This window comes from Lithobates pipiens, unplaced genomic scaffold, assembly GCF_037356315.1.
Source record: "Lithobates pipiens isolate NorthernLeopardFrog02 unplaced genomic scaffold, aLitPip1_a1.2 Scaffold_18, whole genome shotgun sequence".
NCBI lineage: Eukaryota > Metazoa > Chordata > Amphibia > Anura > Ranidae > Lithobates > Lithobates pipiens.
In genome coordinates, this window is record NW_027507758.1 from 215,314,440 (window position 1) to 215,338,517 (window position 24,078).

Below are 24,078 nucleotides of genomic sequence, written 5' to 3' on the forward strand. Positions count from 1 at the left end.
TGGCTTTTCAGGTGAAAGCCACAGGAGGGAGAGAAACAGATGATGACAAAGCCAGGCATGGGGGGGGGGGGGGGGTTAAAATCGGTGCTCACAGCTGTCCCATCGCACCGATAAACCCCCACTGTCACTGGACATTGATGTATGTAGTTGTGACAGGGGGCTGTGAGACAATCGGAGGAGATGTCCATTTCTCCAGGAAACGCTACTCAAAGGGGTAAGGCACCGCCATGCGTTTCGGGACTGAAAAAGCCTGCTGCGGTTTTCCTCACTCCTTGTAAATAAACGTATCAAAATAAGCTAGGTAAGGAAACACCTTAACCGTGTGGGCCGGCTTTGGGGCCCGAAAGGGACCGACACCTCTGTAGATGCCCCCCGCCGTATCCTCCATCTTTAGGGTATCCCACACTGCTGTAATAAGTGCTCCTACAAGCACCTTTAGCTGCGCTGACCCAGACACGGAGTCATCCTCACTGCCCGAACGGTCCAGTCTGAATCAAAGCTTTCCCCAGAAGACGTGGGAGCGTGGAAGTGCCTGCACGGCGCTTCCACCCTGGCAACAAAGGCCTTCAGGTCTGCCGACAGAGCATCCATAGGCACCACAGGTGCAGGAGAACCAATTGCAATAACAGGGAGGTCTGGGGAAGAAGCGCCAGCTTCTGGCGGCATGCTGACCCACACTCGCCTGTCACCACTTAGGGACCTAAGGCAAGTCACACAAAATGTTCACCCTCCTAGCTGCCACAGACTGAGGGCCCCCCGCAGGACTCACCACCCTGACCCAGGTACTGCGCTGTGCTGCTGCTGTCTGCTCTCCCCTGTGTCATCCATGAGGTGTCTGTTAAGACTTTCTGCCTAGTCCTCTCCTAAAGGGGCGATATAACCCCAAGGTCAAGATGAAGATGCTGTGTCTGCCAATGAATGAAAGAGAAGTAATTACTCCTCCCATGCCGAGTCATGAATGAACTGTGATTAACCACAATTGTTTTGGTTAGCGGAGTTAAATTTCATTTACTGCCAGATCTGTTGAATCAAATAGAAACTGTCTGACAAAGTTAAGCAACAGATCAAAAAAATCCACACATCATGCCACAATCTAAAAAAAATTCAAGAACAGATTAGAAACAAAACATAAATCGGTCTAAGAAGGGTTTCAAAGCAATTTCTAAGACTTTGGAACTCCAGTGAACAATGGGAGAGCCATTATCCACAAAATGATATAACTTGGAACAGCGGTGAACCTTCCCAGAAGTGGCCGGCCTACAAAAATTACTCCAGGAGCATGACGATGACTCATCCAAGAGGTCATAAAAACTCAGAACATCTAAAAAGAACTGCAAGCCTCACTTGCCTCGGGTGAGATCAGTATTCATGATTCAACAAGAAAGACTGGGCAAAAACGGCATCCATAGTTCCAAAGCCACTGCTGACCAAAAAGAACACAAAGGCTCAGCTCACATTTACCAAAAAATATCTTGATTATCCCCAAGACTTTTAGGCAAATATTCTGTGGACTGATCAGCCAAAAATTTACCTTTTTGGAAGGTATGCGTCCTGTTACACCTGGCATAAAACGAATACAGCATTTCATAACAAGATCATCATACCAACAGTCAGACATGGTGATGGTAGCGTGATGGTCTGGGGCTGCTTTTCAGCTTCAGGACCTGGACAACTTACCATAATTGATGGAACCATGAATTCTGAGCTCTACCAGAAAATCCCAAAGGAGAATGTCCGGCCATCAGTTTGTGACTTCAAGCTCAAGTGCACTTGGGTTATGCAGCACGACAATGATCCGAAACACAAGAGAAAGTCCACCTCCAAATGGTTCAAACAAAGCAAAAATGTAGATTTTGGAGTAGCCTAGTCAAAGCCTGGACTTAAATCCAAGTGAGATGCTGTATCAAGACCTTACAGAGGCAGTTCATGCTGGAAAAACATCCAATGTGTCTGAATGAAAACAATTCTGCAAAGAGAGGGCCAAAATTGCTCCACAGCAATGTAAAAGACTCATTACCAGTTATCGCAAACGCTTGATTGCAGTTGTTTACGCCAAGGGTGGCGTAACCAGTAATTAGGTTTAGGGGCAATTACTTTTTCATAGCATTGTAAAACCAAGAGTGAATTGGCATATATTTGGCAGCACAAAAGGCATATCTACTGCAATCGTATTTGACACATCAGCGTTACAATCATGCATTTCTCTTTATATCAAAATTATAATGATCATTGCAAATAATTATAGACTGCTTCAATTATCAATGCATTTCAAAGCATACTCAACTTTATCAGGACAGGTAGTCACCATTGCCCTTAAAGACACAAAATTAGCATCCAAAAAAGCGTTTTCTCTTTCTCAGCCTTCACAACTCATGGTGCTCCTATGTGGAAAGGGGCTTGCTTTCCTATGTGCATCCCATTGCCACATGGATCAGTTTCTATTAACAGTACTGGGCTGTTTGTGGGTCTGCCTAAATACTGTAAATGTTCAAACTAGTAAATGAGATGTAAAGAAGAAGAAACTTTTTAGAGTGACAGTACAGTGGATTTACAAAGAATGAGCAAGGTTTTGATTTAGCGCATTCTTACTGTCTGTTCTTGGAAATGGTAATTCTATCCATATGTAATGAAATAATCAGCATTCCTCTCTATGTCTATCCAAAAATCTTCAGCTTATAAATAAATCAAACCACTTTTGTATTGAGTTCAGTTAAAAGCAGGTGTGTGTGTGTGTGTGTGTGTGTGTGTGTGTGTGTGTGTAATATATGTAGCTTTAAGGTGGAGTGACCAGCATATATCGGCCATATATAGAAATCAGTCAAGGGATTGCTGCACTTAAAATAATTTATTCACAAATAATCACATACAAGTGAATAGCATATCATACCAGGTCCGATATTCAACAATTTCTGGCTTTAAAGCTTGTGCCCTTCTTCAGGAAGGAATACAATTATAATGGCAAATAATTTCACATCTCTTTTATATCATCACATTTCACACACCAGGAATCAATTAGGTAATCATTGACTAATTAGATGAGAAAAACAAATTTGCATAAGTTCATCCTATTCTTAGAGAGACAGCCCAACAAGGCCTCCAGAATCAAGTAAATATTTGCATAGTGCATATTTATCTTACATACCGTATATACTCGAGTATAGGCCGACCCGAATATAAGCCGAGGCCCCCAATTTACCCCCAAAAAAACTGGCAAACTTATTGACTCGTGTATAAGCCGAGGGTAAGACATGCCTGTCCATCCCTGTGTGTGTGTCCGTCCATCCCTGTGTGTCCGTCCATCCCTGTGTGTCCGTCCATCCCTGTGTGTCCGTCCATCCATCCCTGTGTGTGTGTGTCTCCATCCATCCATCCATCCCTGTGTGTGTGTGTGTGTGTGTGTGTGTGTGTGTGTGTGTGTGTGTGTGTGTGTGTGTGTGTGTGTGTGTGTGTGTCCAGCCTACCTGTGTCCTGAGCCTTTGTCCCGAGCCTCCGTCCCGTGCCGAGCCTCCTTGCCTCCGTGCCTCGCCGCCGTGCCTCGCCGCCATGCCTTGCCTCCGGTCCCGTCCCGTCCCGTCCCGTGCCGTGCCGTCCTGTGCCTTGCCTCCGTCCCGTGCCCTCTTCGTTCGTCGGCGGCCATTGTAAAATTCAAAAGCTGCGCCGCCGCCTTCGCCTGTGATAGGCGGAACACTGAATTTCCCAGCAGCCTGTGTTCCGCCTATCACAGACGTCGTATCATCCTCGTCCGTAGTACGAGGATGATACGAAGTCCGTGATAGGCGGAACACAGGCTGCTGGGAAATTCAGTGTTCCGCCTATCACAGGCGAAGGGGGAGCCGGAGGCGCGGCTTTTGAATCAGAATGGCCGCTGTCTGTCTGCTCGACACGCTGATCGAGCGGGCAGACAGCGATGACTCGAGTATAAGCCGAGGGGGGCACTTTCAGCCTCAAAAAAGAGGCTGAAAATCTCGGCTTATACTCGAGTATATACGGTATGTTTTCCATAATAGGAATGCTGGAGTGCTTCCTACGTGATTCTAGTTATGCATTTAAAATTCAATTTTTTTAATGAAATTATTAAAATTCTGATTACGAGGCTTTAGAGAAACACCTTTTCAGGCTCTCTCTCTAAAGCCGCATACACACGGTATGATTGTTGGCCAACCGAGCGTCTGATTTTTGTCAAAAGGGCGTGTGCCAGGATGTTTGGCATACTAAAAGGTACACAATTGTCGCACAACAAAACACAAACTTAGTGACGTACTACGAGGAATTTCAGCTCGAGCGCCACCCTTTGGGCCCCTTCTGCTCATTTCGTGTTTGGCGAGTGGCAATTGTCAAAAGGAGCATACTAATGGTAAGATTTTAGGACAACAGTCTGGCAACAGACAATCCCCTGCCAACAATCGTACCGTGTGTACGAGGCTTAAGAATAGGAGGAAGTTATGCAAATGTATTTTTCTGATCTAATTAGTCAATGATTACATAATTGATTCCTGGTGTGTGAAATGTGATGATATAAAAGATGTGAAATTATTTGTCATTATAAATTTTGTTCCATACTGACGAAGGGCGCAAGCTTTACAGCTCAAAAATTTTGAATATTGGAACTATTATGATATGCTATTCACTTGTATGTGATTATTTTTGAATAAATGATTTTAAGTGCAGCAATTAGGGATGAGCCCGATGTAAGCCAAATAACGAACAATTTGGGATGTTTGCGGCAAATTCGAAAGCCATGGAAGACCCTTTAAAAGTGTATGGGAGAATCAAAAGTGCTAATTTTAAAGTCCTATATGCTTGGTATTGGGGCTGATTTACTAAGATAAATGCGCTGCACCGGTTCATACCTCAATTTGTGTGCCAGATAAATTATCAAGTAAGCGAATGAACCGGTAAATGCTCAAGCGCAACACATAATATGCCGGCACAATAATAGCGCATGCCGTATCATTAACAGTCCATTCACACAGGGGCAACACGACTCCCAGCGCGACTTTGGGAGGCAACTTGCACACGACTTGAGTGTGAATCACAGTGCGACTTGGTGCGACTTACAACGCGTCTTTAAGTCGCCTCCAGGCAATAGCGACTTTAAATTAAAAAAAAATCGGTATGGGTTCCCCTCCAAGAGCATATCAGATGGAGGAAGAAACTGAAGGATGAAGAAAGAAGACCAGAAGAAAGAAGATGAAAGAGGACTTTAATAAAGGAATTGTCAAAAACGTCTCTTTTTTAACACTTTTGTCACTTTTTTGGTGAAATGGTAGGGGTACTTGTGTATCACCTTACCATTTCACACGGGGGGGGGGGGGGGGGGGGCTTCCAGATTCCGATAAGCTCCCTGCTCGCAGACCCCCACAACCACCGGCCAGGGTTGTGGGGATGAGGCCCTTGTCCTCATCAACATGGGGACAAGGTGCTTTGGGAGGGACCCCAAAGCACCCTCCCAATGTTGAGGGCATGTTACGGTTCAGGAGGGGAGGCGCTCCCTCGCCCTCCCCCCCTTTTCCCGTGGCGTGCCAGGTTGCATGCTCGGATAAGGGTCTGGTATGGATTTTGAGGGGGGGCCCCCCACGCCATTTTTTTTGTGGCGCGGGGTTCCCCTTAAGATCCATGCCAGACCTGAAGGGCCTGGTATGGAATTTCGTAGGACCCCAATGCATTTTTTTTTTCTGAATTTTTATTTTCTTAATGCTAACATGACCTGTGTGCAAATAGCCTTAAAAAAACCCATAGAAGTGAACCAGCACAAAAAACAGCACTTGAACGGGCGCAAATGCCGCTTGCGCAGTGCATAAACTGACCTAGCACAGTTCCAAGTGTATTTACAGGCGCAGCAAGCTTGCTCAGAGAAAGTTACTTTTCTGTTCTATTTTGGGCATATTTGTTACTTGGACAGTCATATCTATACTTCCTCACATCACCCCCATAATATTGGCACTTCCAGCTTCTTTTAATTCTGAGTTGAAGATGTAGTGCACCAGGTCTATAGCGGTGCAGAGATCGTGGCCGCCCATGCGCCAACATGCTAATAGTAAATGGGGAATTGCGATGTTACAGGCGCAAATGCTTTGTGAATACGAAAACGGCCGGAACTCATGGTGCAAATCTTTTGTGAAACAATAAAAGTGAAATATCCCTTTAAATTTCATACCTGGGGGGTGTCTATAGTATGCCTGCAAAGTGGCATTCTTCCCGTGTTTAGAACAGTCCCTGCACAAAATGACATTTCTAAAGGAAAAAAGTAATTTAAAACTACTTGCGGCTAAAATGAACTGTTGGGTCTCGGCAATACAGATAAAAGTCATTGAAAAAAAATGGCATGGAGGTCCCCTCAAAAATCCATACCATGCCCTTTGGGTCTGGTATGAATATTAAGGGGAACCCCGAACCGAAATGTAAAAAAAAAAGAAAAAAAAATTGCGTGGGGGTATGACCAAATTCCATACCAGGCCCTTTAGGTCTGGGATGGATATTAAGGGGAGCCCTGCACCAATTTAAAAAATAAAATGGTCCCCCCTAAAAATCCATTCCAGACCCTTCAGATCTGAAATTTTGAAGGGGAATCCCATGCCAAAAAAAAAAAAAAAAAAAAAATGGAGTGGGGATCCCCCCAAAAATCCATACCAGACCCTTATCCGAGCATACAACCTGGCAGGCTGCAGGAAAAAAAGGGGGATGAGAGAGCACCCCCCCTCCTAAACTATAGCAGGCTACATGCTCTCAACATGGGAAGGGTGCTTTGGGGTAGCCTCCCAAAGCACTTTGTCCTCATGTTGATGGGAAGAAGGGCCTCATTCCCAACAACCCTTTCCCGGTGGTTGTGGGGGTCTGCGGGCTTATCGGAATCTGGAAGCCCCATTTAATAAGGGGACCCCCAGATCCCAGCCCACCATTTCACAAAAAAGTGTCAAAATGTTAAAAAAAAAAAAAAAAAAAAAAAAAAAAACACAAGACATCTTGGGACAAGTCCTTTATATATATATAAAAAAAAAAAAAAAAATCCCACAAACTCAATTCATCTTCTTCTCTCGCTCCGCCAATGGACCGAAAAAAATAAAAAAGATCTGCCTCGATGGGAGGCACCCACCTTAGGACGCTTCATCGCGATGACAGTTCTTTTTTATAACTGAGGACGGGGCCACACGGTGACGTACCTGGGTGACCCCGCCCCCCTCTGATGCACGGGGACTTCCCCGTGGCGCCAGAGGGGGTGGGGCCACCCGTTTAGGTATCCGGGCGGCCTCGCCCCCTCTGACACCATTGGGAAGTCCCCGTGCATCAGAGGGCAGCGGGGTCACCAGACTATATAACCATTCAGGAAGGGGGTAAAATATTCTGGGGCTGAAGTGGTTAAAATAAAAAAGATATTATACTTACCTACTCTGTGCAAAGATATTGCATAGAGAATTTCCTTACCTCTTCTTTGGTGGTTCCCCACTGGTGTGTGCTATGTCCCCAGACACACAACGTGGCTTAGAAATGCTTCCCACTCCCTCCTCACAGGGTTTGTATTTAGGGGAAAGGGGGTCTAAGACAGGTAGTGGGCATTTTTTACCGTGCATTCAAATTTCAAGGAATGCAAAAAAGTAAACAACGGTTCAAATTTAGAACCACTTCAAGCATCATTGTACATCTTAACATTCACACATCAATGTACTGGCTCGACATGCACCAAAGTGCTGACCGAGTGAAAGGGGTGGAAGGCGCGTGAGCCAATGCTTGAATCAAGATAATACAGTTTATTCTTAAACAAAGTAGATAAAAACAAAAAAAGTTACTATGGGGGGGGTGTGGCGACCGCGTAACGTGATGGCCGCACATAAGGAGAGCTCCGCTCCACACTCGGGGAATCACCATCATACAGCCCATCGGAAGACATCTATCAATAGCAGTGCAAGCGTAAGTGACTTGGGAAACACCCGGCAGACCAGACCGCCATGCGGAGAAGAGCTTTGAATCAGCCGAACGCACTGAAACTACCGGATTTTTATCCGCCCATAAACCGCGGGCCTCGGAAAGATGGCAGAGGAGGACAAAGTGAAGGGCGGTGCTCCAGACCTCATGCGCCAGCAGCGTCAGCCATCTCAGTGAGCAGCGCGGAGGACACGTGCACAGCGGGAATGGACGCTGGGACAGGGGCGCATTCGTCAGATTCTGATACTCCCTGCAACTCTCCATCGACAAGGAGCCCTGTGAAGTCTAAACCCAGATTGGACTCTGACACTTCTGCATCGTACGGCAACGAACCGGTATCCCAACAACAAGTGGATCCAATCTCAATGTTCCCAACTACAGGTCAGCCTATTTCAGATGTTACACTTAAAGAGATGTTGATGTCACTGAGAACATCATTACAAACTGATATGCTGACATGTCTTCAACAATGTAGAGCTGAAATTAGCGATTTAGGTGAGCGAGTACACCAGGTGGAATTGAGAATGTGTGATGTCACCTCTTCCTTTAATGTGTTGGTGGACTCTCATGTATCACATCAAGAGGTTATTCACAAAATGCAATTAAAAATGGCGAACCTCGAAGGAAGAACTTAAAGATAAGGGGGATCCCAGAGGCGGTCACAGCACAACAACTCCCTATCTATGCTCGAGACCTCTTTCAAGCATTGGTCCCGTCTTTGTCATCGCTGGACCTCACGATTGACCGCATTCACAGGGTCCCAAAACCATAATTTCTCCCTCAAGAGGTGCCTAGGGATGTCCTGCTTAGAGTGCACATTTTCCACACTAACGAAAAAATCATGGAGGCACTACGCAAGGGTGACAATCTCCCAGAGCTAGTTTCTCATCTACAGATTCTACTGGACTGGAAGGATGGTCAAAAAGGTCCTGCAAGCCCCATCTTTGGAGCGCTGTAGAAGCAGTGTATTTACCGCTCCTAAAGAGCCCCTTCCCATTGAAAACAATGGGGCAGCACTCCAAACCTGCCTGCAAAGCGCCACTGCTGCGGTTTTAACCCTTTTTCAGACGCTAGCGGGAGTTAAAACCCCGCTAGCAGCCGATCAGCGATGTTAAAACGACGGTAAAGCGACGCTAAATATAGCGGCGTTGAGCGTCCCAGTGTGAAAGGGGCCTTACTGTAACCATATAATGAACAAGAAGAACACTATAGGGTTTATGCATAGAAAAAGCTGTGGTATGAATGTGACAAGCATTTATATTTTGTGTACTATAATTATCTTTTATTACCTTAACCGGTGCCCGACCAGCGCATGCCGATGTACGTTGGCAGAATGGCGCGGGCAGGCATATTGGCATACAGGTACGTCCAATCTTCAATGCGGCCCTGCCATCGCGAGCACGCCGCCGGCGGCACGCTCGCGTGGCCGGTCGGGACCCCCATGAGTCCGGTCACGGGTCCCACGGACTCTATCGCCGCGGGCATACCGGCGATCGTCTTGCGGGACGGCTGAATGGAGGAAATGCCGTGTAAACAGCATTACCCCATTCTGCCTAGCAACTAGTGACGCTGATCTCTGCTCCCTGTGATTGGAGCAGAGATCAGTGTTCACTAAATGAAAGCCCAACCCCCCACAGTTAGTAACACACCCCTAGGAACACTTAACCCCTACACTGCCACCCACTGGTTAACCCCTTCACTGCCAGTGTCATTTACACAGGAATCACTGCATTTATATAGCAGTGATTACTGTATAAATGACAATGGTCCCAAAAATGTGTCAAAAATGTCTGATGTGTCCGCCATAATGTCACAGAAAAAAAAAAAAAAAAAAAAAAAGAAGGTCGCTGATCGCCGCCATTACTATTAAAAAAATAAAAAATAAAATAATAAAAATGCCATAAAACTATCCCTATTTTGTAAAAGCTATAACTTTTGTGTAAACCAATCAATCGCTTATTGCGATTTTTTTTTTTACCAAAAATATGTAGAAGAATACGTATCGGCCTAAACTGAGGGAAAAAAAATGTTTTTTTTTTATATATTTTTGGGGGATATTTATTATAACAAAAAGTAAAAAATAATGCTTTTTTTTCAAAATTGTCACCCTATTTTTGTTTATAGCGCAAAAAATAAAAAACGCAAGGGTGATCAAATACCACCAAAAGAAAGCTCTATTTGTGGGAAAAAAAGGACGTCAATTTTGTTTGGGAGCCACGTCGCACGACCGCGCAATTGTCAGTTAAAGCGAAGCAGTGCCGCATCGCAAAAAGTGGTCTGGTCTTTGACCAGCAAAATGGTCCGGTCTGTAAGTGGTTAAGTGACATAATGTGTATTTTTTTTTTTATTCTTCAAATATGATTTTATTCTGAATGGCCAGCAAATAGATCTAGAGAAGATAATTGGAGATAACTATGTTACACAAAACATGGCAAGTTACATTGGGCTGTGAGAATGTTAGTCACATTTGTACAGCAATTTATACAGAGGCCCCCGTACCAATCATAACAATAATTTTCTCTTAAGACAAGTCCCAGCTCTTACCTTCAATGGATTTGTTAAAACTTCCCTCATATATTCTGCAACAGTAAAAGGACCTGTTGCCTTTATTTTCATTGTAAGGTATTTTAGTAACGGGTTGCCATCTTGAGAGTTTTCGATTTTGCTACTTTGGTATCTACCACCATTTCTTGCCGCAAACACTAAGTAAAAATTACAATGTATAATTAGACTTTTCAAGTTGTTTGGTAAAGCACAATAGAGCGTAATAAATCAATAAGTCATAAGCTTTGGAGAGTGAGGTGAAATAATTTGTCAGTAACTTTATTAGCAAAAATAGAGCAATTTTCCATAAACTATCCAATGTGCAATAAACTGTACAGGATCTATATTTGCGAAGACCATGTCCAACAATTTCTATTTACATATATATCTATAGATTTATTTAATTATTATACAGGATTTATATAGCGCCAACAGTTTGTGCAGCACTTTGCAACAGTAGGGCAGACAGTACAATTACAATAAAATTCAATACAAGAGGAATCAGAGGGCCCTACCCATTAGAACTTACAATCTAGGAGGGAGGGTCAAGTGATACAAAAGGGGTTAACTGTGGGGCATGAGGTGATTAAGAAAATAAAAGAAGAGTTGTTCGGAGAAACCTACACTGCCTCCACCTGAAAAGTTTTCAGGGATCACCTAAAAGAAGATAGTCTGACACATTGGGGTAGGGTATTTCAGAGGATGGAGAAGCTCTGGAGAAGTCATGGAGGCGAATATGGGAGGAAGCAATGAGGAAGCTAGAGAGCAGGAGGTCTTGGGAGGAACGAAGAGGCTGATTAGGTTGGTATTTTGAGACTAGGCTAGTGATGTAGCTAGGGGCAGAGCTGTGGATGGCTTTGTAACTTGTTAGTAGTTTGAATTTAGTTTGTTGGGTGGGTGTCAGCTAATGGATGGATTGGCAGAGAGGGGTAGCAGACGCTGAGTGGTTTGTGAGGTGGATGAGTCTGAGTGTAATATATATTGTAACCTGGGGGACAGGAAGCGGGTACAAAGCTTCCTGGGATGAGCAGTTTTTCAGGCACAGATACCAAATCTGGTGAGGTAGTTACAAAACGTGCTGTGTTTATTTGTGTTATATACAAGTCCATATAGAGGTGCTGTACAGTGTTCCAGAAAGCAAATAAGAACAAAAATAACAAACAAAAATCGTAGCCGTGTCTCGGGTCTAACTACACAATATGCAGGCCCTAGCTACCAGGCTGAGCAAGCCTACAGCTTGTCAGTTTCTACATAAACTGCTTAACCACTTGCCGCCCGCCCTATAGCAAATAGGCGGCGGCAAAGTGGTTTCATAATCCTGACCGGACGTCATATGACGTGATCAGGATTATGAGCCGCTGCGCGCCCCCGGGGGCGCGCATCGCGGCGATCGTTGTTGCGAGGTGTCAGTCTGACACCCGGCAACTACGATCTCGGTAAAGAGTCTCCGACGGAGACTCTTTACCACGTGATCAGCCGTGTCCAATCACGGCTGATCACAGTGTAAATAGGAAAAGCCGGTGATCGGCTTTTCCTCACTCGCGTCTGTCAGACGCGAGTAGAGGAGAGCCGATCGGCTGCTCCTCTGACAGGGGGGGGTCTGTGCTGATCGATTATCAGCACAGCCCCCCCGAGGATGCCCACACTGGACCACCAGGGACGCCACTAGACCACCAGGGATGCCAAGGACAAAGGTATGCCACCCTAGACCACCAGGGATTGCAATCAGTGCCACAATGGATGCCAATCAGTGCCCATAATGGATGCCAATCAGTGCCCACAATGGGCATCACTGATTGGCATGCATTATTGATTGGCACTGATTGGCATCCATTAGTATAATATATTATAATACAATGCCGCCTATCAGTTCCCATCTGTGCCGCCTATCAGTGCCTACCCATGCCCACCTGTGCCGCCTACCCATGCCCACCTGTGCCGCCTACCCATGCCCACCTGTGCCGCCTAACCCATGCCCACCTGTGCCGCCTATCCATGCCCATCCATGCCAATCCGTGCCAATTTGTGCCACCTATCAGTGCCCATCCATGTCGCCCATCAGTGCCGCCTATCAGTGCCACATATCAGTGTCCATCAATGCCACCTCATAAGTGCCACTTCATTGGTGCCACCTCATCAGTGCCCATCAGTGTAACCCCATCAGTGCCCATCAGTGAAGGAGAAAACTTACTTATTTGCAAAGTTTTGAAACTGAAACAAAAAAACATTATTTTTTTCAAAATTTTCGGTATTTTTTTATTTGTTTAGCAAAAAATAAAAATCCCAGAGGTGATCAAATACCACCAAAAGAAAGCTCTATTTGTGGGAAAAAAATGATAAAAATTTCATTTGGGTACAGTGTAGCATGACCGCGCAATTGTCATTCAAAGTGCGACAGCGCTGAAAGCTGAAAATTGGTCTGGGCAGGAAGGTGTTTAAGTGCCCGGTATTGAAGTGGTTAACAGCTTTTATCTACCTTTTGCTCTTCACAGGCCAACGCTGTCTGTTTTTCCCAGGCAGCATGCAAAGGCTGTCTGCTCAGGTGAGATTAAATTAGCCTGGACAAGGGGGGCGTGGCCGGCCGGAACGGGGGGCGTGGCCGGCCGGAACCGAGGACGGACGTGTTTTAACACAGCTCCGCCGGGCCTATCTTTATCTACTGCCATCCTCAGCTTCTAAGTGCCCTACACACCAAAAAATTACCTCACCTTGTTCCTCACAGGATTCCTCACCAGTTGGGCTGCTTTTGGAAGTCCTCATCCTCCCGTACGCTGCAGGATTCCGCCCGTTTCGGCCGCTGGGGGCCGCCTCGCCGAACGCCATTTTGCGGCCTACTAGGCCTCAAGAATCCCCGGACTTTCCTGCGGGACGCCCGGATCCGCCGCCGGATCGAACGCATCCCGCCGCCGCACCGCTACATCCGCTGCATGGGGGAACCTCCTGGGATCCTCAACTCTGCTTCCACCCGGCCTGGTGAGTCCCCCTGTGTGGGGATAACTGCTCTGCTCCAAACACCCAGCTGCCTGCTCCCCTCCAAGCCTCTCCTCCTTATCCCACATCCTCCAGACCCTGCTGACCCTGCTGGGATACCCCCACAGATCCCTGAGAACTGACCCATTGCCACCAGTATCCCACCCCACCAGGCACGCCTCATCACTAGCAGCTCTCTCCCAGCAAGGCCCTGGCTTCGGCCTATACTGGAGCATAGAGGCCATCTTGCTACACCCTGCTACACCTTGTTCTTCATAGCTCATAACTCCGCAGGGTGTGGGCCTTATTTCAAACTCAATCCACACTAACTCAGGGGCATGGCTAGCCCCTAATTGAGATGCCTGCCTGAGTCATTACCTCCATTCCATAGCGGGGAGACAAGCTACTCACAGCTACTGCACACCCCGTATAGGCATACCGCCTAGACTGAGACACACATCCGGACTCTGGGGCATGTCGAAGAAGCGACAGAAACCCCCTGCGCCGCGCCGCCTCACTCATTATTACACGTCTGCCACCATGCAGGAGGCTCAAGATGGCGCCGGCTCCGGGAGCTCTCGCAGGTCCTCTCCCAGCCCTCAACGCTCCAATGGGAAACCCCATCCTCGTCATGCAGAAGAGGACACCAGCACTCTCCAAGGGACTGAGATGGACATCCTCCCACCACCACCTATGCCGCTGGGCACACCTCACGCTGATAGAGGTAAGAGATTGGCCTCTTCCCCTGCACAATCCCCAGGCAAGGAACCTCACGCGAAGAAGCAGCTCTGGTCTGCAATTGTGGCAGGTGGACAGAATGCAGACCGAACACCCTCTCTTGCGGCAGTCCCAGTATCAGATAACCCAGTTTCAGAAGCCACGTTAAAGACTATGCTGCTCACACTCCAAACCGATCTCCACAGAGAACTGCAATTCTCGTTGTCCCAGATTCACGACAGAGTGGATTGCCTGGAGGAGAGAACAGATACCATCGAGGAGATGTTGCAAGACTACTCCAAAGCTCACAATGAACTTTTGGATGCACATGACCATCACTCCGCAGAAATCCACCGTTTAATGTTAAAAATGGCGGACTTGGAAGATCGCGCTAGGCGCAATAATATCAAATTCAGAGGGGTTCCGGAATCAGTTAAGCCACCGGACATCATTCCATACCTACAGCAACTATTTACCACACTGGTGCCTCATCTGAGCAACACTGACATTTTAATTGACCGGGCCCACAGAATTTCTAAACCCACTCATCTGCCTGATGACGTCCCCAGAGACATTCTAGCGCGCATCCATTTTTTTCATATTAAGGAACAGATCCTTGCCACTACCAGATTATCAAAGTCTCTACCACCTCCCTACAACGATGTCAAACTGTTCACAGACCTCTCTCCGGCCACGATGGAACTTCGCAGAACTTTCTCTCCAGTCACATCCATCCTGCAACAAAAAAAGATCGCCTACAGGTGGGGCTTCCCCACGAAACTATTGGTGAGCTATCAGCAGCAAGTGATCCCCATCCTCAACCCCAAAGATGGCTATAAGAAATTAACCAATTGGGGTTTCCTCCCGCTACCCCCGAGAGACTCCCGCCGCACTAATGAGCATTTTTCTTCACTCCCTCCTGGAAAAGATACTACTTCACGAAGAGAGCGCGAAACCTGACTCCGCGGTACACTCCGGTCCGAACATGGATCTCCCCGTTATGGACGGACTGACTCTTGCAAGTATATTAAGTTTTTACTGTTTGCTTTAGTTCTTTCAACTTGAACAACGTTACTGTTTGTTTGTTGGTGCACTTTTCCTCTTTACACCCCCCAAGTTAGAGTGTGCTAGGCACACGAACAGATACCCGTATTCATACGGTTCTCCCCCTTAACACCCTTGCTCTCTTGTTTTGTTTGTGTTCATCCAGTTTTTTGTTTTCTGTTTTTTATTAGAGGTTTGCAAACCCTGTTTTCACAGCACACACTTGATACTTATTGTATTGCCTTCTCTTCACTTGTGTTCGCTACAGTAATCTCTTTCTGAGTCTTCCCTCTCCGTTGTCTCCCTATAGGCATGGCCCTCACGATCTCCACTATCAATGCCAAAGGCCTAAATTCCCCATTTAAGCGTAGCCTCCTCTGGAGAGAGGCGTCTAATCTCCGCTCTGACATCCTCTGTGTTCAAGAGACTCATCTCACACAAACTGATCCCCCCAAATGTTCTAACAGACGCTACCCTCACATCTTTTTTGCGAATGCTTCACGGAAACAGAGGGGGGTGATGATAGCTGTCAGCGCCTCGGTAGACTTTGAGCTACACCAATTCGAGAAGGATGCAGAGGGGAGATACATAATTCTATCGGCCACAGTCAATACCCGTCCTCTAACCATTGTAAATGTATATGTTCCTCATGTTGCACAAAAGAAATTTTTTACTACCCTTATGGCCAAACTAGCTCCGTACAGATCGTCACCATTAATTATATGCGGAGACTTTAACGGTCTCTCTGACCCCGCACTGGACTCAACTTCACACGCCAAGCATAGACCCTCTGCCCTAGCAGCTATGCTTGCCCGCGAAGACCTTTATGACTCATGGAGATGCATGCACGGCTCAGAGAGAGATTACACCTTTTTCCCCCCCCCCCATCAATCCTACTCCAGAATAGACCTGATTATCACAGATAAACATGTATTACAGTCAATTTCTGAATCAAGTATAGGACTTATCTCATGGTCCGACCACGCCCCTGTCACTATTAAACTAGCCCCGCTATCACACTCACCCAGGCACACTCTCTGGAGATTGAATTCATCCCTCCTTAATGATCCTAAACTTGCCTCCCAAATACATGTAGAACTCCTCTCCTATTTCCAATCCAATGACAATTCCGTTGATGACCACGCTATCATCTGGAATGCCCATAAAGCCTGCCTACGCGGCCTTTTCATTAAGTTGGGTGCACAGCAAAAAAAGGCCCGTGCGGCCACCACGGCTACCTTGCTCCAACAGATTCGAACCTTGGAAGCCATAAACAAATCCTCCCCTTCGGACATGATCTCCGCTGACTTAAAAAACCTTAGGGCTAAACTTAGCGAACACCTCCACATGAAATTTGAATACTATATAAAACGCCTTAAGCTACAATCCTACTCCTCAGCGAACAAACCGACCGCATTTATGGCCAAACAGCTGAAGCGACAACTCACTCACAAAAAAATTTCCTTTCTGACAACCTCCAATAAAACGCGTATTACTAATCCCCTCGATATCGCTAACGAATTTAGCAGCTTCTATCATGCTCTTTACAACCTCAACACCACTGACCCCTCCCCCCCACCTTCCCAAGCCGATATAGCTAATTTCCTAGCGTCTGTATCGCTCCCTACGATCACCCCTGAACAACTGGACTCCTTATCGGCCCCCTTCCTCCCAGAAGAAATCCATTCTATCATTAAGAAGCTCCCCCTACATAAAGCCCCGGGCCCAGATGGCATTACCAACGAGTACTATAAGAAATATGCTGACATCATCGTACCCTATCTCTGCAAAACCTATAACCAATTTGCGAGCACTGGACAGATCCCCAAGGAATCCCTAGAAGCACTTGTAGTCACTATCCCTAAGCCAGGAAAACCTCCTGACAGCCCAGCGAACTATCGTCCCATATCACTCCTCAATACAGACACCAAAATTTATGCCAAACTTCTAGCCCAGCGACTAGCCGTAATTCTCCCAGACCTAATACATCGTGACCAAGTGGGCTTCGTCCCGGGAAGGCAGACAGCAGATGGAACCAGACGATTTGTCGACCTGATTCAATGGGTCGAATGTAAGCGAACGCCTTCTCTCTTCCTCTCTCTGGACGCAGGGAAGGCGTTCGATCGAGTCTCCTGGCCCTATATGGAGGCAGTCCTCCGCAAGGTAGGGCTTTCAGGCTCCTTCCTGTCAGCCATTCTGGGACTCTATACGCACCCTAGTGCACGGGTGTGGACCTCGGGCATAATATCGAACCCTTTTCAAATCACCAATGGCACCCGCCAAGGATGCCCTTTGTCCCCATTGATATTTGCCCTGGTAATGGAACCCTTAGCGCAGACTATCAGACAAAACCCCCAAATTAAAGGCATCACGGTGGCAGACACAGAACATAAAATTGGCCTCTACGCCGATGATGTTATCATTGCCCTCACAGACCCACTTACCTCACTCTCTGAGGTTCAACGCACGTTGGACTCCTTCAGTGCTGTATCAATGTACAAAGTTAACCATTCCAAATCTTTAATGCTGAATCTTGGCCTAGACCCACACACAGTGTCCCAGATTTCAGCAACGTCCTCTTTCATGTGGGCTACCAACTCTTTCCTCCCGTACTTAGGTATACAGCTGACATACCCCAGCTCCATTCTAGTAAGAACTAATCTTGAAACTCTACTGGGCAAACTTCACCGACTAACCAAAGACCTACTGACTACACCGGCTTCCTGGGCAGGTAGAATTGCACAAACCAAAATGTATCTACTCCCCCACATTCTCTACTTTTTCCGCTCCATCCCCCTTCCGCCCCTACAAGCCCATCTTAAAAAGCTCCAGGGGATACTTAACGCTTTCATTTGGCAACACAAACACCCCAGAATTAGAAATACTATCCTCCTGACACCCACTCGCTTTGGTGGCATGGGGGTCCCTAATCTCAAAGCATATTACCGAGCTGTCCTACTAGATCAACTCAAAACATGGTGGTCCTCAGACCTACAACCTACTTGGAAGCAAATAGAACTTGCTACCTTAATGACAGACCCAATCAATATTTTGACAGCTATCTGGTTGCGCTTTAAGCCTTCTCGTTACCCACTTGACTCAATTAACGCATCCCTTAGAGTATGGCAAACATACTTTCAAAACACTGCTCATGTCTCTCTGACGCTTCTTCCACTGGTCCCCCTAGAAGCCCTCCAAGTATTCTCCCCCGATCTCCCCGTAGGGGTCTGGGTCGCAGCTGGGATCACTAATCTGAACACATTATTTTCTTCAGCAACTCTCCTACCCTTCTCCCAACTACAACACAACTATCATGTCCCCTCCACAACATTCTTCTTATATCTCCGGATCAGGTCCATCCTAGCAAATCTCCCTCTTTCCTCCAAGAACTCACTCAAGGATCCCCTGCTTCAGTTTTTTGGGAATAAATCTCAAAAAAAGGGAGGCATTTCACTCATCTACAAAATACTCACCTCGCCAGTCCCAGAAGTTGACCCTGCACGCACTGCATACTGGTCATCTAAACTGCAACACGTAGTTCCCCCAGAAACTTGGCAGAAAGCTCTGAATGCTCCGACACGCTTCTCTCACTGCATCTCACACTGGGAATCTCTGATGAAACTTTACCACGGTTGGTACTACACACCGACCAGACTGGCTAAAATTTTTCCCTCTTCCTCACCTAATTGTTGGAGGAACTGCGGTGATAGAGGTACATTACTGCATATCTGGTGGAGCTGCCCCTATATACAACCATTCTGGAAAAAAATTAAAAACCTAATACACCAGATTTGTAAAATAACTTTCCTGCTCTCTCCCACTGACTTACTACTAGGTCTATCTGTCCTCTCGTGGCCGCACCATCTACACGCCTTACTGACCCACATCCTTATCGCCGCCCGACTAGCTATTGCAAAAAGTTGGAAATCTGTTCATTCCCCGACCCTGAAACAAGTCCTCATACTGCTGAATAACCATTTTGTATTAGAATACGCCTTTGCTAAAGCTAACCTCACAACCGATAAATTCCTCTATGCCTGGAAACTTTGGATAGCAGACCCCAGGAGTAGCCCATTGCACTGAACATCCTGGGTATCATATCTATTTTATATCTCTTTCTAAAGCTTGATGTTACCCATAATCAAGAATATACCCAAAGTACCTATACTGAACCTACCCGTATATTTTTCTCCTGTCTGATTTTTCTCCCTCATTCAGTTTGTTTATACTATGTCCGCAAATCAAACTATGGTTATACCTGTTTTCATATTTTCATATTTGTACTCTTATATGTCCTCACTCATCCCTTTTGCAAACCTCCCCTTCCTTCAAAACCGAGTATCCTGTAAGAATTTTTGATATGTTACTGTGTTATACACCATATTTGCATACCTGTATCTGTATGTACTCTACCTGTTTAACAAGTTTACTGCCAGGGTATGCCCATTTGGCTATGTATCTTTTTGCTGATTTTTCTTTTCATCTCATAATAAAAATTTACAGTTAAAAAAAAAAAAAAAAAAAAAAAAAAATTAGCCTGGACAAGAGGGCCAAGACCTGAACTGGATCACGGATCAGAGATTTCTGAATGTGTACGAGAGGAGCCTGGGAGACGTAAAAAGCCCGAACAGGACTTTTCCTGACTCTCTCTGGGACGCTCCGCTTCCCCATCGATTTGGGTGCGATCCAGTTCAATGCCCCAGGTGTTTCCCACAGACAGAAGCAAAAGTAGGTTTCGTGATATCTTTGCTTTCTGAGAGAGCCTTAGCCTGGGCTAACCCTCTATGGGAGACGCAAAAACCTGTTGTCTCGAGTTACACTCAAATAGTGGTCTCCTTTAAAAGGGTATTTGACGTTCCCGCACGCTCCGCTTCTGCTACCAAGTGCCTCGTGTCCATCAAACAGAGTACGAGAACTGTTGCCTACTACGCCATTGAATTCCGTACTCTGGCAGCAGAGGTTGCTTGGAACAATGAGGCCCTCGTGGCTGCTTTTTCTCATGGTCTCTCGGATTCCATCAAGGATGAAATAGCAGCCCGAGATATACCCACTGAACTGGAGAGCTTGATCTCGTTTGCCATCCTCATTGACTCCAGACTCAGAGAAAGACTTTCTCTTAAGGAGCGCTTGCGGAAGACTCCTGTACATTTGCCTCCGAGCTTTGTAGTCCCACCCATGCCTCCCTCACCTATCATGCCTCCTGGTACCGAGTTGGTCAGTGAAGATGAACCCATGCATCTGGGCTTCACGCGCCTTTCTGCTGATGAGAGAGCCTTTAGGAGGGAGAGATTGTGCCTTTATTGTGGCCAGGCAGGTCACTTTTTGAAGTCTTGTCCTACCCGTCTAGGGAACGCCGAACCTTGATGTCCTGTCATGGACAGACCTTAGGTGGCATTGTTTCATCCCCAGTTATCCAGAAGCATAAGCCCCTGGTTTTGGTCACCCTTTCTTGGGCTGAGTCGTCCATCGAGATACAGGCTCTAATCGACTCTGGGGCTGCAGACCTGTTCATTGATGCTGCATTTGTTTCGCAGCACTCTATTCCGCTGCAGCTGCGTGACACTCCACTTGCCATTGAGGCTCTTGACAGGAGACCTTTACAGCCTGCCCATGTGATTCATGAGACGGTTCCGTTGTCCATGGCCGTAGGGGCTCTTCACCATGAGCTAATCCAATTCCAAGTTATTTCCTCACCCAGATTTCCGCTGGTTATTGGTTATCCGTGGTTACAGAGGCACAACCCCTCTTTTGATTGGCTCCGTGCTGAGGTTCTCTCCTGGTCACCACAATGCGGCGAGACATGCTTCTTGAAGGTATCCAAGGTCCTGTGCACCGCTTCCCTCCCATCCCTGACGGAGTACCGCGATTTTGGCAATGTCTTTGATAAAGGTCAAGCCGGTAGTTTGCCTCCACACCGGTCATATGATTGTGCAATTGATCTTCAACCTGGTGCCATACCTCTTCGTGGCGGGGTTTACCCTTTGTCGGTCTTGGAGGATAAGGCCATGAAGGAGTATGTTGCTGACGCACGTTCGAGGTTTCATCCACAAGTCCTCGTCTCCTGCTGGTACTGGTTTCTTCTTTGTGAAAAAGAAGAGCGGTGAACTGAGACCTTGTATAGATTATAGGGGTCTCAATCGTGTCATGATTAAGAATGCCTACCCGATTCCATGGATTACAGAGTTAGTTGACCGCCTCAAGGGAGCAACGGTTTTCGCAAAGCTTGACCTGAGAGGGGCATACAATCTTGTGCGCATTAAGGAGGGCGACGAGTGGAAAACTGGGTTTAATAGCAGGACAGGCCATTATAAATACTTGGTAATGCCTTTTGGCCTTTGTAACGCCCCGGCAGTTTTCCAGGAGTTTATTAACGATGTCCTCCGAGATTTGTTGCAATTGTGTGTGGTGGTTTATCTCGCTGATATCCTCATATTTTCCAAGTCCCTGGAGAGCCACCACACAGATGTCTGTCGTGTACTTCACAAACTAAGAGAGAACAATCTCTATTGTAAACTGGAGAAGTGCGAGTTCCATCGTGAACAGGTTACATTCCTGGGCTATGTAATTTCCACTGCTGGTTTTTTGATGGACCCAGAGAAACTGTCGGCAGTCCTACAGTGGCCTTGACCCGTGGGTTTACGTCCCCTGCAGTGTTTCCTGGGCTTTGCCAACTACTATCGGAAGTTTATTCGTAACTTCTAGTCTCTGGTCAAGCCTCTGACTGATATGACCAGAAAGGACGGTAACCCACAGAGTTGGTCTCCGGAGTCCATTAAGGCTTTTGAGAGTCTCAAGGCTGCCTTTGTTTCTGCTCCTATGTTGCCTTTTATCCTAGAAGTTGATGCTTCTGAGACTGGAATTGGCGCCCTTCTGTCTTAACGTCCTAACTCTGAGAGCGCTATGCATCCGTGTGGCTACTTTTCCAAGAAATTGTCACCTGCTGAATGCAATTATGAGATTGGTGACAGAGAGCTGTTGGCGATCATTTTAGCCCTGAAAGAATGGAGACATCTCCTTGAAGGCACCACTGTGCCCGTTCTTATTCTTACTGACCATGAGAATCTTACATTCTTGTCTGAGGCTAAGTGACTCTCTCCCAGAAGGGCACAATGGGCTCTTTTCTCGTTGAGCTTTACATTGTCTTATTCTTACCCGGTACTAAGAATGTAAGGGCTGATGCCTTGTCACAACAATTTTCCTCCACTTCCAAGTCGGATCGGTTCCAGTTCCTATGATTCCTCCTGATCTTATATTGGCTACGGTTCGCACCAGCCTTATTTCTCCTTTGGGTGACAAAATTCTTGCTGCTCAGGTCCATGCTCCTCCTGATAAACCTTGTGACCGCTGCTTTGTCCCAGAGAGTCTCTGTACTGCTGTGCTCCAGACTTACCATTCTCCCAAGGCATCTGGCCATCCTGGGAAGAATCAACTCATTTGGGCCATCTCCCAACAATTCTGGTGTCCTAGTCTACGGGCTGATGTAACTGCCTTCATATCTGCCTGTCCCGTGTGTGCACAGAGTAAGACTCCACGACACCTTCCAGTGGGCCTCCTACAAACTATACTCAATGGGGAGAAGCCCTGGACTCACCAGTCTATGAATTTCATTGTGGAATTGCCCAACTCCCAAGGCAACACTGTTATCCTTATGGTGGTTGACCGGTTCTCAAAGATGTGTCATTGTATTCCACTTAAGTTGCCCACCTCAAAAGGAACTGGCTTCCATTTTTGCTCGGGAGATCTTTCGCTTACATGGGCTACCCAAGGTGATTGTCTCAGATAGAGGCAGTCAGTTTGTCTCCCGGTTCTGGCGAGCCTTTTATGCACAGTTGGGAATCCAGCTTGCGTTCTCTTCTGCGTATCACCCGCAGTCTAATGGGGTCGCAGAACGAGCCAATCAGTCCTTAGAGCAATTCCTATGATGCTATATTTCTGACCATCACAACTGGTCTGACCTATTACCTTGGGCAGAGTTTGCTCACAACAGTGCCTTGAATTCTGCCTCCCAATTGTCTCCATTTATGGCGAATTATGGTTTCCAACCTTCCATGTTGCCTGACTCGTTTGTTCCGCAGAGTATTCCTGCGTTAGAGGAGCATCTCCGTGGTCTTCGTTCCACTTGGGTACAGGTCCAGGAGGCTTTGCGTCATGCTAATGAGAGGTACAGACTCCATGCTGACCGCAGACGCCTGCCTGCACCTTCCTACCAGGTTGGAGACAGGGTCTGGCTGTCATCTCGCAACCTCTGGCTTCGTGTTCCCTCACTGAAGTTTGCACCTCGGTTTATTGAACCTTTCCGTATCCTTCGCAGGATTAACCCAGTAGCTTACGCGTTGGACCTTCCTCCTAGTATGCGCATCTCTAATATGTTTCATGTCTCCTTATTGAAACCGTTGGTCTGTAAACGATTTACCACCTCGGTGCCATGTCCTCACCCTATTCAGGTTGAGAACCATGAGGAGTATGAGGTACAATCCATTGTTGACTCCGGTAGGTTACATGGGAGCATACAGTACCTGGTGCATTGGAAGGGGTACGGTCTGGAGGAACGCTCCTGGGTTTCATCCTCTGACATACATAACCCCTGTCCTCCTCCGCGAGTTTCATAGATGGTTTCCCCTCAAGCCCGGTGACCCTCCGAGGGAGAGGGGTCACTGGGGGGGGGGGGGTACTGTCAGGGCTGGCTTAGGCCTTCCTCCTCTGGTCTGGCCATTCAGCTGTCAGCTAATTGCCAGCTCTCTTCTCTTTCCACAGTTACCAGCTGTTCCCGATGATGCTTGTCTGACCTGCTCACTCTTTACTTTGACTTCACGCTGGTCACATCACAAGGAACCATCTCCTGCTGTTTGTTTCAAGACTGGCTTGCTGACATCCCTCCTGGCT

The 24,078-nt window shown here is 46.8% G+C and overlaps 1 protein-coding gene across 5 annotated transcripts in view; it reads right to left on the reverse strand.

Moving 5' to 3' along the window:
- Positions 1–24,078, reverse strand: part of NDUFAF7 (NADH:ubiquinone oxidoreductase complex assembly factor 7) — a 483,664-nt gene that overhangs the window by 355,542 nt on the left and 104,044 nt on the right. For 4 of the 5 annotated variants that reach the window (XM_077486562.1, XM_077486563.1, XM_077486560.1 and 1 more), the window contains exon 3: positions 10,465–10,622. The exons of the other annotated variant lie outside the window; for it this stretch is intronic. In XM_077486562.1, coding sequence (XP_077342688.1) covers positions 10,465–10,622 — 158 coding nt within the window. The remainder of the gene's footprint in view (positions 1–10,464; positions 10,623–24,078) is intronic. 5 annotated transcript variants of the gene reach the window in all.